Source organism: Nelumbo lutea, chromosome 7 (genome assembly GCF_056320005.1).
Source record: "Nelumbo lutea isolate HS-2025 chromosome 7, American lotus-T2T, whole genome shotgun sequence".
Classification (NCBI taxonomy): Eukaryota; Viridiplantae; Streptophyta; class Magnoliopsida; order Proteales; family Nelumbonaceae; genus Nelumbo; species Nelumbo lutea.
Genome location: NC_142690.1, coordinates 5496478 through 5512569, shown reverse-complemented (window position 1 = coordinate 5512569; position 16092 = coordinate 5496478). Strand labels below are relative to the sequence as shown.

Sequence of the window (16092 nt, the reverse complement as noted above, 5' to 3'; positions counted from 1 at the left end):
AACTTGATATCTTCCATGAAGAAGATAGAACACGTTTTATTTTTTTATGGTAAAACGACAAAAAGCCTCCTCTTTCTTCACGGCAGACGTGGGTTTAAACCCCTGAATTAATTAATGAATTAATGGGCCAGTAGGCCCCAGAAATTACCCTCTGCACTGCTATTAGCCTTTAATCGCTTATTGGGACCCAAACCAAATAAAAAAAAAAAATCCCTTAAAGATTAGAAGATTTCATCGCATTCCATCGCTTTCGTACAAAGAATCCAAAATGGTTGTTTTCAAGGCCGTATCAATGGGCTTTTCCACCAGGATCCATCCAACGAATGCTACATGGGCCACATCCCTCTATTCTTTATTTAAAACTCTACTAAAGATAATACCCCTCCTAGTTGGGCCATTTGAGGTCATAGAAAAGGATGCCATTCCTACCCTTCTTTGTTTAGACAAATACATGTAACAAAGACCCTTGCCACGTGTCAAGGTAAGCAAATCCTTTTGGATGCCTTTGAGTGACGTGGACTAAGGGAGTGGAACGTGGCAAACCAGAGTCAAGTGATCGACTATTTCTTAGACGGTTTGAATCCTCTCCATCCTATGGTCCTATCTTCACACGCTACATCCTCTCTTAGACCCCCCACATCGAATCAAAATCCTCACTTTGCTTTGGCTCGGGTCACTCGGTTCGGATGTCGAGGTGGTGGACCAAGTGACTCACGAGATACGCGGTGAACCGGTGACCCAGTCTGACGAACACGGAACATCGAGTCATCGACTTTAGTGGGCAGTTGGAGTTTAGCGAGAAAGAACGTACTCTTATAAAAAGTCATCAAATTGGTCGGTTCTCCTTATCCACACGTGGCAGTTCCAGAAAACAGGAAACCTTGCCCGTAATGACGAGATTACCCTTTCCCCAATCCCAAATTTCTAGAATCATGCCATCAATATTTGTCAACGCTTACCATTTCGTTTTCATTTCCAGAAATTAAGAAAAATAAAGAGAAATAAAAATTAAAGTACAGCACCAGAAATTTTCACACAAAGAAGAGAGAAGAAATAAAATTTGATTAAAAAGAACAAGGTAAACCAGAGAGAATTTCATTATAGTTTTGTTCACAATCTAACAAATCCCTCTCCCACTCTCTCAATTAATCGATCGAGAGAGGCATCAGCAAGTGATCACCGGATCGAGCATCCATCTCTCCACATCGTCTCTTTTCTTTAATCCTTCACGAAACACAGTCATTTCGTTTCTCCGTGTATTATTCTCAGATTTTAACGATCTTGGCAGCTTTAACCACCGGATTTTCCCGCGATATCGCCTCCCGACCCGCAGCCTTGTAATCGTAACTGCACTCGTGCCGGTCTGAGTACCTGTGCTCCGAACAGAACAGATCCCCGCAGCGGCACCTGAAGCCGGTCAATCCCACCTTCCTCTGACAACCCGAGCACCGGTTCACCTCCCGCCTCACGACCGAGCTTGTCACCTCAGCAGCTGCCGTCGTGTCGCGCTTGGTTACCTCCCTAAGAATCTCCGGCTCCGCTGGACGATCCGATCTCTCCGGCGACCGGACGGAGCTGGATCTGAGCTTGTCCTTGCCGGAGAACTTGAGAGGAGTGAGGACTCCCGCGGAGGCCTTGAAGCAGTTCTGGCACATGTTGTTGGTCGTAGGGTTGCCGGGGAACCCGCAATTGTTGATGCAGAGGGTTAGGGTTTCGGGGACCTTGAATTCGGTCTCTTCTTTCTCTCGTTGAGCCATTTCTCTTCTTTCCGATTCCGATCTGCGTCCGTTCGAAGAGGGAAAAAGAGAATCGCGCGGGTGAGACGGAGCTGTGGTGGTGGTGGGTTCGTTCGTTCTTTGGGGTTGAACGACGAAAGAAATTTGGGGCAGAAATGGGAGAGCTGAGGGCTCCTTTAAGGCATTCGAGGATGGGTAATGGTGATGCCATATGGGCCTGGGCCCTCTTTGGAACGCGCATCAGACGTTGCCTTTATTGCTTTTACTATAATACCCCTACTCCCTTTTCTTTTGATTTTACATCATAATGTCTGCGTTCTGCTCCTTCTGGATCTCCTCTGACACTCTGACGTGTTGTGACTTGTTTCTCCGTTAAAAGTAATTGGACGATGCAGCGTCATCCACGGGAGCATCGTAGAGGTTGGCACGACGATGGCCACCATCCGATTTGATTGATGGATCACCTATCGAGTTCGAGTGGGTCCCCTCTGTGCCAAGGAATTAGTTTAGTTCAGGGCTAACGTACCTACACTGTTGAACAAAAAACATGAGGGGTAAATGTGGAATTGTAACTTAGATTTGATGGTATCTTCGTATTCTCCCCTCTGGCTTTTAGCCGCCCAGGCTGACCGCCTCTTTCTCTTTCACGGGGGGTGTGGTGTGGGGGTCGCTCTCATCCCCAGCCATGCCGTACACGTGGGACGATGCCATTTGTACACGTGGCACGCGGATGTCCCATTACCAAGGTACTCGCTGCCAAGGCGGAAGAGTCATCGCCCCAGCAGCAACTCCAACTCCTTCCGCGGCTGTTGATACGACTTCCACTTTTTCAAAGTTTTCTGGACAGGACTGAAGAATCCCCCACCCCATCTGACGCATTCGCAAGTTGCAACGTGCTGGTGGGCTCCACCAGATCGATTGGGTCCCACCGAACCAGTCTCATAAATCCATCGCCTCATGATCCGCCCCGATTCCAATCATCCGTGCGAGGGAGGATCATAATCGTCCCGACCACTGCATTGGCGGGTCCCACCGGTAGCGTAAGGCATTACTAAGGCGTAACGTGAGCTAAGCCGAATGATAAAGGTTAAAGGGGGCATAATATGATGCATTGCATTCCGCCTTGTTGGCTGCGTTATGTCGGCAAATTCTCTGACAACATCGTGGGGCTGGGGATGTAGAGCCGAGCCTAGCTGACGCGTCCGTCGAAGCGAAAGGATATAAGCATCGGACAAGCATATAAAAACAACGCGCGCATGGCTTACGCGCAGAAAACAACGCACTAAACAAAAGCATGTGTGATGGATGAGTTGGTGGGGGCCCATTCAGAATGGGCCTTAAATAGCCAATAGATGCGTCGACGCCCGTAGTCGTAGCATAAACAAATAGGTATAATGTTTCTTGGCTTGACGTGTGATTAGGCATATGGCTGCCTTTTCCCCAATAAACATGTTGTGGTGGGTCGTCGAATACGTGGCACTGATTTGGTAGGTTAGTTGGTTTTTTGGGGTACTGGCCTACTCGGTTAACTCATTGACTCGGGTGAGTCATGAATGGATGGATAATTGGAGAAAGGAGAGCACAATTACGTAAGAAAGAAAAAGAGATGGTTTGGATAATTGGAGAAAGGAGAAATGGACGACGGACAGGCTTTTCTGATCTGGCTTGGGCCTTAAAGCCTATATTGCCATTGGTTGGGGGTTGCCTTTCCCACCTCCCCCCCCCCCCCCCCCCTTCACTTTCGTCCTGTGAAAAGGGGGAAGACGGCCAACCATGAATCGGTGTAGCTTCCAAGCAAACCGGTCCCAAGCCGGGTTTTTTATTTTTATTTTTTAACAATAAATATATTGGTTTTGCTGTATTTGTGGGCTTGGGCTATAATAGGCTCTACAATATTAAATAGGCCGGCACAAGAATGGCCCAACAACATGAACCAAAATTCTCCATATCATATCATCTCTCTCTCTAAAAGACAAAAACACCCATAGATGAGTATCAATACTAATCTGAGTTGGAAGGAACATACAGTGGATCTTGATCAGTTTCCAAGAAGATTTGGATCACTCCAGAAAATGAGGCTCTGTAGATTATTCATCACCCCAAACAACCACCACTAATAGAAACTCAACAACAATATATCCATAATATTAATAATCAAAGCCTCTATAGTATTAATAAGTATAGGAAATTTGAAAATTAGCTTTAATTTGTACATGATAAAATTAGCTTATATTCGTGGGGTTGGGTTATCTATGTATAAAAAAATTATTGTAGCAAATTTGAAAATGAAGTCAGAAAAATGAACCATATCTCATCTCTTCTGTTGGCCATATACCAAATATTTGATCAAATTAAACATTGCATCAGAAGAAAATTTTCAATTTAATGATAAAAGCCAAAAAATCAACATAAACTCTCAATTGTCGTCCCACATTGAAAAAACACCAGCATTTGAATTTTGAACCGAATCTGCCGTCCACCCACCGTAACCCGCAGAACTCATCTCATCGTAATCAACCTTAACCAGCCCGGCGCCAGTTTCCGGACCTATTCCTCCTCCATGCACGGTGGCTGAGTTGGGTGCCATCATTATCCCGTTGCACAAATACCCACCTCCATTGTAGCTAACTCCGGTGCCCACATTTCCATTGTAGTTGGCAGCAAGGCTTCCTCCGTTGTTCTCCATTACAGGCAAGGCCGTCGGTTGTCCCATGTTCATCATACCATGAAGAAAAGCAGGATGGCTGGAAAGGTAGCTCTGGTTAAACTGAGACTCTTGACCAGCAGCATTAAACAGCGAAGTGGGTTGTTGGTGCAACTGGAGGTAATTTTGATGAAACTGAGTGTCATGGCCGCCATATTGAGGACTACTCAGCTGGTTTTGTAAAGCCAGTAAAGTCTGAGGCTGAGCTTGCTCAATTGGTTGCAGTAATGGGTATCCCTGAAAATTACTGGAGCTTGTGCCGTAGAAACTGGAACTGCGAGTTCTGATTTCCTCTCTGTTCCTCGATGACTCAATCGCTTTAGTCTCCTTCAACCGCTTGGCTGCTCCATTTCCAATAGGTAGTGTGCTGCTTTCGAGAATGCTCTTGACATCATAACGGTTCATGTCGAAGTTGGTCACAGCATTCAGCCCTCTGAACTTGATAGCAGCGATATCATAAGCCTCTGCTGCTTCCTCTTCGGTGCCTATAAGAAGATAGAGGAATATTAGTTCACATTTCAGAAAAGCTAGCTTTCTATCATTCCTCTCTTTCCCTGTGATGTTACGTTGCTACTTACTGAAAGTTCCTAAATAGAGGTCTTTGTTCCCAGCAACCCTTCCAATGCGAGCTTGCCATCTTCCATGTTGATGATGCCTAGAGAGAGAGAGAGAGAGAGAGAGAGATAAGTATGCCTGTTTGTAAAAAGGGAGAGAAGTGAGGGACCAGGGAGAATGCTCCCTATAATACCTTGTGACCCCACGATACATGGATGCACCCCTTGAAAAGCCGCTGCTTTTCCTGAAAGTTCAAGCAAGAAGAAGAATTAAGAGAGGATTATGAATATAATGATCACTAGGGTTTTAAACAAACAAGGATTGATGACCATATACTTGAGCATGAACACCAACTGCACTTAATTAATGGTGATTACCTTCTAAGAGATGCCACAAACTCTTGCCTTGTCATATTCTTCATCTCCTCCAATTCCTTTTCATAGTTACTAATCTGAAATGTCATAGACATGTACACCCCAAGAATCAATCAGCATGAACAGAAAAACGTTAATGTGGGCACAAATTAAAGTTTCTACAGTTCACCATTCTCAAGCAACATATGTGCATGACATACAGGAAAGTTTGTTGTAGTGGATGTTCCCCAGTACTTGAGTGCAGCCAAATCATAAGCCCTAGCTGCCTTCTCTTCCTTGTCATACCCACCTGCTCAGAGAAAAAAAAAAGATGAGGAGGAAAATAGGCAAATCTTCAAAAGCCGATCTTGTTTAGCAAAACTGGGAACCAGAAATGACTAAATTAATGCATGGAATCAGTAATCTATACTCACCCAAGTAGACTTCAAAGATGTAAAGGGATCCGAGCAACAAGAACACAATGATAGGAGATAAAATGAATCGTCAGTAACTCAACAAAAATATATTTTGTTGGCGGCCGTGATCAAAACCCTAAAGCTAGAAACTGAAGTCTTACCTTGGCGACCTTTCCTTGATTGTCCCTCCCTTCTACAACTGTTATCCCACAGATGAGCTTCATACCTTCCTGTCCATCTATGCCTGCAATCACACCGAAAGCCATTAGATTGTTAAGAAATTGCAGCATAAGCAAAGAAGCAATAGAAGGTTCAGGGTTGTACCTTGTTACACCTCGGTATATCGATGTTCTCTGCCCAAATGTATCCATAGATCTTCTGGGTGTCACATCAACAGCACTACTGCTACTAGTACACTCAGTACCCTTAGCAGTTCCCATGGACAACGTCAATGACTGTATATTGTTACCAATTCCACGAGGATCGTTACTATTAGCTGATGGAGCCTCCAAGCTCTGCATCGACTGTAGGTTGTCGTTGGATAAGAGGTAATTAGGGTGGGTTGCCGTAATTTGGTTAAACGAAGCAAGGTTGAGCTCGTTCTCAGGTTTGTTGACACCAAGAAAATCTGCCACCTTTGGGACTTCCTCGCCGCCGTGAGAACTCATCGGATTCCACTCTGCAAAACCTAAGAGAGTCACAGAAGGATAACGAGAGAATAGAGGAAGAAGAATGTGGGGAATTTTATATACCTTGGATTTGGAAGGAATGACTCACTGTATCGTTTACCAATCCCAGAGAGAATTGAGATGGAGATGCATGGAGATTATTAGTAGGCATGGTTGAGGGAGTAGGAGAGATATTGAAAGCCAGCCAGCTATTTGAATTCATGGAGCCCATTTGTTCTTTCAAAACAGACTTGGAACTGTGTTAAGATCTTCCTGCATAGATCACAAGAAATTATGAGAAAACCTTGTTGAGGAAAATCATGACAGATTGAGACACCATAAGTTTTTAGCCGTGTAAGAAGGTACCAAAATGAAGAAAGATAACAAAAAAGAACTCTCTATCTACACTTTTCATGTCCAAGTAATGCATGATTGTTGCTCAGAAAGGGGTGAGAGGGACAGAGAAAGATGGAGTATCATCATTCTTCAATATGTAACACTTTTAGCAGCTCTCCCCCTCTCCCTTACAACTTGAACCACGAGCTTTAAGGGAAAAAAAGACTGGTGGAGGAGGGGGGAAGAGAGAGAGAGAGAGAAAGGTATGTTTTCTCTACATTTGGTGTAAGGAAGAAGAAGAAGAAATATTTTCACTAAGCAGGAGATAGAAGAGGAACAAATAAACTGATCCTCTCAAGTAAAAATCTTCTATCTCTCTCTCTCCCTCTCACTCTCTAAGAAAGCTAGGGAGAGCCTCCACCATTGGTCATTTTGGGTGGTCGACCATCAACCTAGTTGCAACTATAATATTGTAATGTGAATAGAATATATCAACAAAATATAGTAACTACAAAAATATTTTAAGGAGCTAGTACGACAGAAAATTAAAGCTATAGTTATGAGGTCCCTAAGTATTTATAAAGATAAAATTAGTTAATCACACTGAAAAAATCCAACAGGTCAAAATGGAAAAATGATCCTTCAAAATTCAAAAAACCATCTCAGATCGATCATAATCATAGAAAGACTTATAAATCACATTGTAAGTTGATAGCTTTACAATGAGTATGAAATTGAGATCTACTAGTGAAATATACAATATATAGGATCCCCTCCGTAAGAGATTAAAAAATTAATTGTGTGTTTGCATGTTGAACCAAGAAAAAACAAATTATAGTTTTTCCTCTATAATTTATATTTTTCACACCCAATTTGGTTTCTTGGAACTGTAGTTCTCGGTCTCTGCAATAAGTGACTCCCCAAAGCCCAGCATTCCCACTCTCTGCAAATTTGTAAACCCCCCCTTAGCCGAAAAGTCGCCACCCCTACGTAAAGTTTACTAAATCTCTCTCTTCACCTGTCTCTTTTAGATCAAAAAATTCAAAAAATAATAGTAGTAAGAATTGATCTATCTATAATCTCCGTACCCCTTAGACATGGCTCACATGCAGACCACTTCATGGGTTCCTACTACGGAACGATCATAGCCAAGTTATATACTAAGTCTCTCTCTCTCTCTCTCTCTCTCTCTCTCTCTCTCTCTCTCTCTCATAATGGCACCCATCAAATGCCAAATGTTGGGTACTCAGCCAGTCCTGCATGCATGTGTTCATTTTGCACTAAAAAATGAAATTCTTTGATACGGGCACCTTTGATTTTCGAAAAAAGAATAAAACAAAACTCGACAGATGAAAATAAAAACTTTATAAAACGAGTAGTAAATAGAAAGTTAGTCAAAAAACTGTACTACATTGACGATAAAAAATTAAATAAAAACAAACTTCAGAATGATTAAATGATTCATTAGGTTCCCCAAGTAGAAAGGTGTTGACCACTTAATAACTGAAAGCCAGTATGCATTTAAAAAGGAAAAAAAAAAAAAACAGTAGAAGCATGCTTAAAATACAAATGATACTGGGATAGGTTAACTGATCAGAAACTCAGGACCGCGGAACTAAAGCAGTTCTTTTTTCCGTTTGCTCCGATCATCTGGATTTCTTGGTTCAATGATGAAGCTATAAAAATGGAATGGAGAAGATGAATTTGGGATCAATCTGTATTCTTTTTTTTTTACTTTTTTTTTATGGGTTTAATCTCTACTACACAATTACATTGTTTACATTCCAAACCAGATTCTACCATTTAGTTAGGATCTTAACTCCAATACTAATAATTCTCAGATGATGTTCCTGCTTCCTAATGGCTTGAATAATCTGGTGAGGTCCTGGGTCAGAAGATCTACATTTCCTCAGTAGGGTTTAATCTTTATGGATCAAAAAGGCCTAGAATCAAACTGAAAACCGAGTTTCAGTATGCCTATTCGATTAAAAGACTCAACAATGCAAGACCACAAAAGAAGTGATCAATAAAAAGAAAGATAAACCTGCCTGTTGAAACTTGAAGCAGTCTCCACACGTACGCCGTTTGTAGAGAATAAAGTGCTAAAAAAAATTAAGGGAGAAAATATGTTATCAGGAAGTGAGAAAAATATAGGTTCAGGTTGACTGAAGTGCCCCACAATAAGGAGGCAGGACCCACGTCTCTCGCTTTTCAACCCAGAAGCCTCCAAAACCCTAAAACCTGAAAGCAGAATTAAATTAGAGACAAAACCAGAAGCGAAAACAGAAACCAAAGAAAAACCCACTTTGTCCAAACTCCAAACAAACACGAGATACGAAAAAATCCATAAAAATAGAGACGAAAGATGGAATTTCAGAGGGAAGACAAGTGCCCTGTACACACCTCTCGTTGACGGTCAAACGAAAGACACCATTTTTTTTCTTCCTGTTGGATTCTGTCTCCTTCTTCTTATCAGAGAGAGAGAGAGAGGGAGAACGACCTCGAAACTGAGGAACAGAGAGAGAGAGAAAGACTGTGACAGTGGTGGTTGGGATTTATCACCGGCTATGGCTATCTATGTATCCTACTGTGAACTCTCTTTTTGTTGTTCATTAAATGTATTGTCACGCCGGTTCGCATTAGTCGGCCAGGTTCCAATGAACGGCGACTTTCAGTCTTGCTGACCGTTGGGATTGTTGATTTTATATACAACCAGCGCGCCTGTCTTCCCCATCTTACCAGAATTACCAAATTGACCTTTCAATCCCGCTTTCTTAGGAGGGATGAATCCGGTCTGGCCGGCAGGAAGCCGCATGAGGCAACAGCCAGCCAGCAGTTCATCACTTGAGTTCGAGCCTAGTTAATAAGGGAGCTACTGGCCCCAACTCTAATCTAGGCTGTGTTTGGCTCGATAGAAGATAAGAAATAAGCAGAAAGTTGAGAACTTTCTCTTAGTGCTGTCAATGGGTCGGGTCCATCCGGTCCAACCAAATTATATTGATTCTGGTTCTATGATTTAAATTTCAATTGATAATTGGGTTGGAATCCATCGGTTCTTGCTGATCAAACCAATTATGTACTTAATAATATATATATATATATATATATATATATATATATATATATATATATAGAGAGAGAGAGAGAGAGAGAGAGATTTCATTGTTTTCTTTAATTTTTGTTATATCTTATGTATAGGGGTAAATTTCCTAAACAGTATGTAAGATAATGTCGCTTAAAAACACTAATTTATCAATATATAAGAAAATGGATTCACTATGATACCAGAAAATTTTAACCAATCAATTGACAACACAAATGCAGTTACGAATCAGGTCGGTTTCATCAAAATTCGCAAGGGGGCTTTAGATTTGATTGATAAAAGTCTTTTCCGAATCATAGATTTTTCTATAAATGATTTAATATTTTTATCATAAATATTATGAAACTTATATTATAAATATGAAGTTCTAAATTATTATTATCATTGGTAATTACAAATGCCAAATATAATCGGGTCAAACATGATCATCTCGATAATATCCAGTTGAGTTCTAGGTCTTTTTTATAGTCCAGATCAATAAACAGTTCAACCAGACCTGATACACCTTATCCCATAATCCCAAATCAGACCCGATCCATTGATAGCTCTAATTTCTCCCAATTCAATGAAGAGCATTCTCTCAACATTTTTTATTTCTCTCTTATTTTTTATTAAATCCAATATAAGTTCAAAGTTCCCTTCATTTATCTGGGTAAATACACTTACCAATTACTATGGTAAAAGATGATAGATAATAAAACAATTAACAATGTCCGTTCAATTATCTAACAAACAGGCTAATAAATACTTCAGAAGAGAAGTCCCATATTAAGCTCCTTATGTAAACAACCGCTAAAAAGATTGCTACAGAAAGGACGTGCACGGTCATTGACCCATAAATCTGCAACAAATAACAAACAGATATTAGTCTCACAGTAGTAGCTCTTCCAGATTTGTAGTTGCATAAGTATTGTTTCATACACAGTTTGGTTTCAGTAATGCCCTTAAAAGCTTTGATATTCTATAACAAATAGTTCTAATTTCACATAATCCTTTAACATGTTGACATGATTTGTTGAATTATTCTACTTCCTTAACAATCATTACTTATCTTCATTCAAAAACCAAATCCTCAAAATATCCCAACATAATAAATCAAGAAAATAAAAACACAACAAGAACAGATAAAGAATAATTATGCTAACCAATTACATATCTAGGATATCAGTATCCAACTTGAACTCGGCTAATCAAATTCCAAACTGGATTAAGACATCACAAATTCTTAACAAATGAACTAAAAAAACTTTCATTAATCTTTGCCTTGCAAATTTACAAAGACACATTTCTTGAATCAATTCTACTAAAAAACATGTAAATCACATTCAGATATCTTTATGGTAAGATTGTCAGATCTGGGTTCTATCAAATAAATTTGAGTGCATCTGGACTCAAACCCATTGATCAAATAGATGTATTATTGATATCCATATATGACTAAATAGATCCAGGCCATGATCTGATTCACAGAAAGACTAAAGTAAAGCACATGTTTTGATTACATAACCTACTTTCTAAATAAATTTTAATCAACTTGGCAACTAACAAACCAACAGTATATTTGGAAAGGTCATATTTTTTACAAAAGCCTAAGTTCCAAACAAGTCTCTGACAAGTAATTGTTACTAATCACATAACCACCCAAAGAAAAAGAAAAAGAATAAAGAATAAAAAAAAGAAAAAGAAGAATTGAAGAAAAAGCTTAATATTTGGCCATAACATTGGCCTTAAAGAAATTAAAAGCTAAAAAAAATACAAGTTCTGATGATTTTGTAAATTAATAGTATGGAATAACACACCTTTAATAGTGTCTGTTCATCACCATTTACATTTCCAATTTTCCTATCTCCAAGTGCATCAATATTGCTCAATATTTAAGAACCTCTGTCACAACCAAACATGGAAGACTCACAAGGTTTTAATCATCTTTTAAATGGCTAACTAACTTAATTCTCTACTAAGATGGGACTATTAGCAAGGTTTTAACCGTATACCTGCATCCTGACATTCTGCAAGTAATTGTTAGCAAAGACTCACAAGACAAATCTTAATCATCTGGCTCTCAAAGTGTAACAAGTTCCTTTTATGTTTTTTTTTTTCTGAGGTTATATAGGGACAACTAGAATACAAAAATAAGAACATATGTATTGATCAAATTTTAAGTGAATCTGATCTGGCCAAATTTTAAGAGCATAGGTATTTATTGAGATTATGTTTTAATTCTTAATCGTAGATAAGTGAATTTGATCTGGCCAAATTTTAAGTACCTAAGGTTGCATTTGGAAACGATGCAAATAAGTGTGAATGTAAATATGTAGAGTGTAAACCAGATTGTATAAATTGCAAAATTGGGTTAGTTTTGCACTGACAAATTTCTGCATTTGGAAATGATGCAAATGGAGTGTAAATCCTGGTTCAAGATAAATTTACACTCTAGTTCACTTTTGCCTATGTTTGGAAACATTACATTTATGCATTGACAAATGACAAACCAATGCATATTTACCTTGATACTAAGATGTAAAAGTACATCAACAAAAAATAAGTAAATTTGCATTCAAGTGGGCTTTTGATAATAAAAAAAAAAGCATATGCTTTATTGAAATTTATGTTTGCATCCATTACAATTAAAAGTCTGTTTGGTAAGAAGGTAAATTTGTCAGTGCAAAACTAACCCAACTTTGCAATTTATATGAACTGTTTTACACTCTACATATTTTCATTCACACTTATTTGTATCATTTCCAAACACAAGCTTACTAAATAGACTTTTAGCTATAATGGATGCAAATATTAATTTCAATAAAACATATGCTTTTTTGTATCAAAAGCCCACTTGAATGCAAATTTATTTCTTTTTTATTGATATACTTTTACATCTTATTATCAATATAAATATATATTGGTCTATCATTTATCAATGCATAAATATAATGTTGACAAATACAAACAAAAGCAAACAAAGTACAAATTTACCCTGAACTGTGATTTACACTCCATTTGCATCGTTTCCAAATGCAGTCTAATGAATTCAAAATTAAAATATTAAGAAAAAACTATGATACGAAAAAGATATGATATAAAAATGTATTGACGAATCCAAACCCACCTATGAATTTCCATAAATAACACCTGATTGACTACCATATTTATGATTTCAGTGGGATATCATATCTTACATTGGGTTGGAACAAGGGCCCCACGTAACCAAAGATTTACATCCTTGAAGGGCTGTGATTAAATGGGAGGGAGTTATGCTTATGCAATATGCATGGCAGCACGTAGGGTGGTCGTTGAGGGTTAATTTGGTAGTTTAGAAGAGAGAAAGGGGCATTTATGGTGTATAATATTTTAAGCACAAAACGTCTCTCCAAAAGGAGCGCGCGAAAATCCAAAGAAAGGGGTTGCCGGGTTGGTGAGGGTTACGAAGAAGAGGAAGAGATGGAATTCGGGCGGGGGAGAGAGAGAGCGAGCGTGGGAGAGATCGCCGGAAATGCTCGTGCCTCCTCGAAATCGAACACACTTGATGAGGAAAAACACACATACACAACTCTCCCTCTCTTTCTTTCTCTCTCTTCTTATATATGTGCAAGTGCACCAAATCCCATACATGGGGTTACGAGTTAGGAGCTAGAGTTAGGGTTAGAGTTAGATCTAACTCAAAACGAAATTAGTTAGGGGGCCCACCATCCAGTCCATATTTAAGCATGTAATTAGCGGGTGGTGACATGTGGTAATGGTGATGAGAATTTCCGGCTGTTAAAGCATCCAGTCCATATCACCTTCTTGTCCATTTCCATTGGTGGAGATGAGCCTTAGTAGAGGATCTGGTCGGGTTAACCAAACCGGCTGAGAATTTCATGGGTATGGGTCAGTTGTTGACCCATTTCCACATATCAGATGAGGCTGGATGATCATGTAGATGGACATGGCCATCCTGTAAAAGCATCTGTCACACCCACCCAGATAATGCATTACAAAATTGAGAATGAGAACCAATTATTGAACTACCAAAATGCCAAAATTAAAATAATTAATTTTGTTTAACAAAACTCAAAAATAATTCTCAGTAGCAGAAGAATAACCCAAAATGATTCTATATATAGAAGCAGTGCTTTAAGATTCAGGACGGAGTAAAAACTGGAATGCTCTCCAGGTCCCCATTTTACTGGTTAACCAGGGCGATTTGCTCATCCAACCCACCAAAACTGTTACTTAATGAGACTCGGGAAAGCCACCTATTTCCAGTTTTCATGGTCTGATCACCCGGTCCGGGCAAGTCTTAAAACACTGTATATGCCTGGCTATACCAATTAAATGTTATTCCGTGCCACAATTGTTAATTAGAACCAAAATGATCGCTTGGATTAGTTATTAGCATATAGAGTGGATGCCATGATTTTGACATAGCAAAACAACGACAATTATATATAGAAACTAACATGTTTTTTGTCAAATAATTATAAATTAAAAGGCCGTTTGGCAAGTCTTTTTTGAAAGATCTTTTGGAAGCTCTAACAATCAAAAGACGATATAAACTTTTGCATCAAGATCTTAACAGTTTGAAGACTGGTTGGTTATCTTTCCGTGCAAAGATGAATTGGAAAAAAAAAATGAAAAACTTCATTTAGAGCTTCCCGAAAATAACCTGAAATGAGTTTCTCGTATCTTTTTGGAATTGCATCTTTCGATGACTAGATATTTTCTCAACCAAACAAAAAAAGACCAAAATAAAAATTTTCGGACTTCTAAAAAACCAACAACCCATCCAAAAAGATACACCAAACAAGACCTAAGTTATAAAGCTGAGAATGTGCATGAACATGGATTGCACTTCAACTTATACAAAACTCTCTAGATTGTACTTGAGCTAACAGATTTGGTCATCGATTAACTTCAACATATATATTATACATAAAAGGGAACAGTTGAGCTCCAGATGAAATTAGTAAGACAAATTGTTGTTTTTATCTTTCAAGCTTTTGTTTTCCCGGTTAAATCTCCATGGTGGAACCTACTTAGGTAGGTCTTAATTATATAGGTTCCTATGATTTTTTTTTTTTGGCTTTAATTTATATTAATATTTTCTTGAACAAATTATTGATGTTATCTTAAGTTGTTTATCGTCCTACTTAATCTCCAAGATGGAACCACTCATTTTATAATGCGATTTGCATATAGAATTATTTAAGACCCTCAAAATTTGCTTATAGGTCTTATAGGTCTTATATCCTAATCCCAAGAGATTGTTTTGTTGCTTATAGCTCTTAATGGATTAATTAATCATGGCATGAATATATCTTCTTCGGTCATGTAAATGAGGGGGGAGAGAGTTAGGCTTGTTATAGAATAAGAATCTACCAAGGGATTTCACCTAATACATTATGTTCGTTCTTTGAGATGGTAGCCAAGTATGTTTGACCAAGTGGGCTCAAATTCCTTAGGTTGAGTTTGGAAACGATGTACATAAGTGTGAATGTAAATATGTAAGTGTAAAACAGTTTATATAAATTGTAAAGTTGGGTTAGTTTTGTATTGATAAATTTGTCTTCTTACCAAATAGACTTTTAGTTGTAATGAATACAAACACGAATTCTAATAAAGTATATGCATTTTTTATCAAAAGCCTACTTGAATGAAAATTTACTTCTTTTCTATTAATATACTTTTACATCTTATTATCAATGTAAATATGCATTAGAATATATGTTTTCTGTCATTTGTTAATGCATAAATGTATTATTACCAAACACAAGCAAAAGTGAACCGTAGTACAAATTTACCCTGAATCGGGATTTACACTCCATTTGTATCACTTCCAAACGCAGCCTTAACAGTCTAGTGTTCGATCTTCATTGTCCTTGTTATAATTAATTACATTTCAACGAAAGGTAAGTGTGGGTCTGTACTTATCCATGTTTTAAATCCATGGGTTTTCATGTGAAGAGGTATCGAGGATTAAACACTAGACCGCTTAATTGAACCTAACACCAAATCCAACTTAAAAGCTTAATCTGTCAGGTGAGGTTCCAAAAGCTTCAATGTTCAATATCAGAACCTAGGTGGTAATTGGTTGAGCTTTCTAGCAAGATATTTCAGAGACAAAAACTCAAAAGATATTTTATGTTGGAGTAATTTGACTTCAGTCCATCTCAAACTCATAATGCTATTGTACAATTCGGGTCAGTGTCAAAGGGGGAAAGATTCCTAATTCACAAGGG

General features: G+C 38.6%; 1 protein-coding gene and 1 pseudogene across 2 annotated transcripts; both read right to left on the bottom strand.

Moving 5' to 3' along the window:
• Positions 1–944: 944 nt before the first annotated feature.
• Positions 945–1958, bottom strand: LOC148844801 (zinc finger A20 and AN1 domain-containing stress-associated protein 5 pseudogene; annotated as a pseudogene). Its single transcript, XR_016102114.1, has one exon. The product of XR_016102114.1 is annotated as a zinc finger A20 and AN1 domain-containing stress-associated protein 5 pseudogene (transcript).
• Positions 1959–4037: 2079 nt separating this feature from the next.
• Positions 4038–7081, bottom strand: LOC148844800 (AP2-like ethylene-responsive transcription factor PLT2). Its single transcript, XM_088955561.1, has 10 exons — positions 6799–7081; positions 6517–6705; positions 6089–6443; positions 5926–6008; positions 5783–5791; positions 5570–5658; positions 5373–5446; positions 5189–5239; positions 5019–5095; positions 4038–4925 (listed from the first exon to the last, which is right to left on the bottom strand). Exons 2-10 carry the CDS (start codon positions 6662–6664, stop codon positions 4153–4155), a joined length of 1659 nt encoding a protein of 552 aa, XP_088811687.1. The 5' UTR covers positions 6665–6705; positions 6799–7081; the 3' UTR covers positions 4038–4152.
• Between the last annotated feature and the right edge of the window lie 9011 nt (positions 7082–16092).

Excerpts from the sequence above, each read along its gene's own strand:
- LOC148844800 (XM_088955561.1), bottom strand. The coding sequence starts at position 6,664 with ATGGGCTCCATGAATTCAAATAGCTGGCTGGCTTTCAATATCTCTCCT. Across the intron at positions 5,096-5,188 it reads ATGTATCGTGGGGTCACAAG|GCATCATCAACATGGAAGAT; the intron begins GTATTATAGGGA and ends CTCTCTCTCTAG. Across the intron at positions 4,926-5,018 it reads CCTCTATTTAGGAACTTTCA|GCACCGAAGAGGAAGCAGCA; the intron begins GTAAGTAGCAAC and ends ATCTTCTTATAG.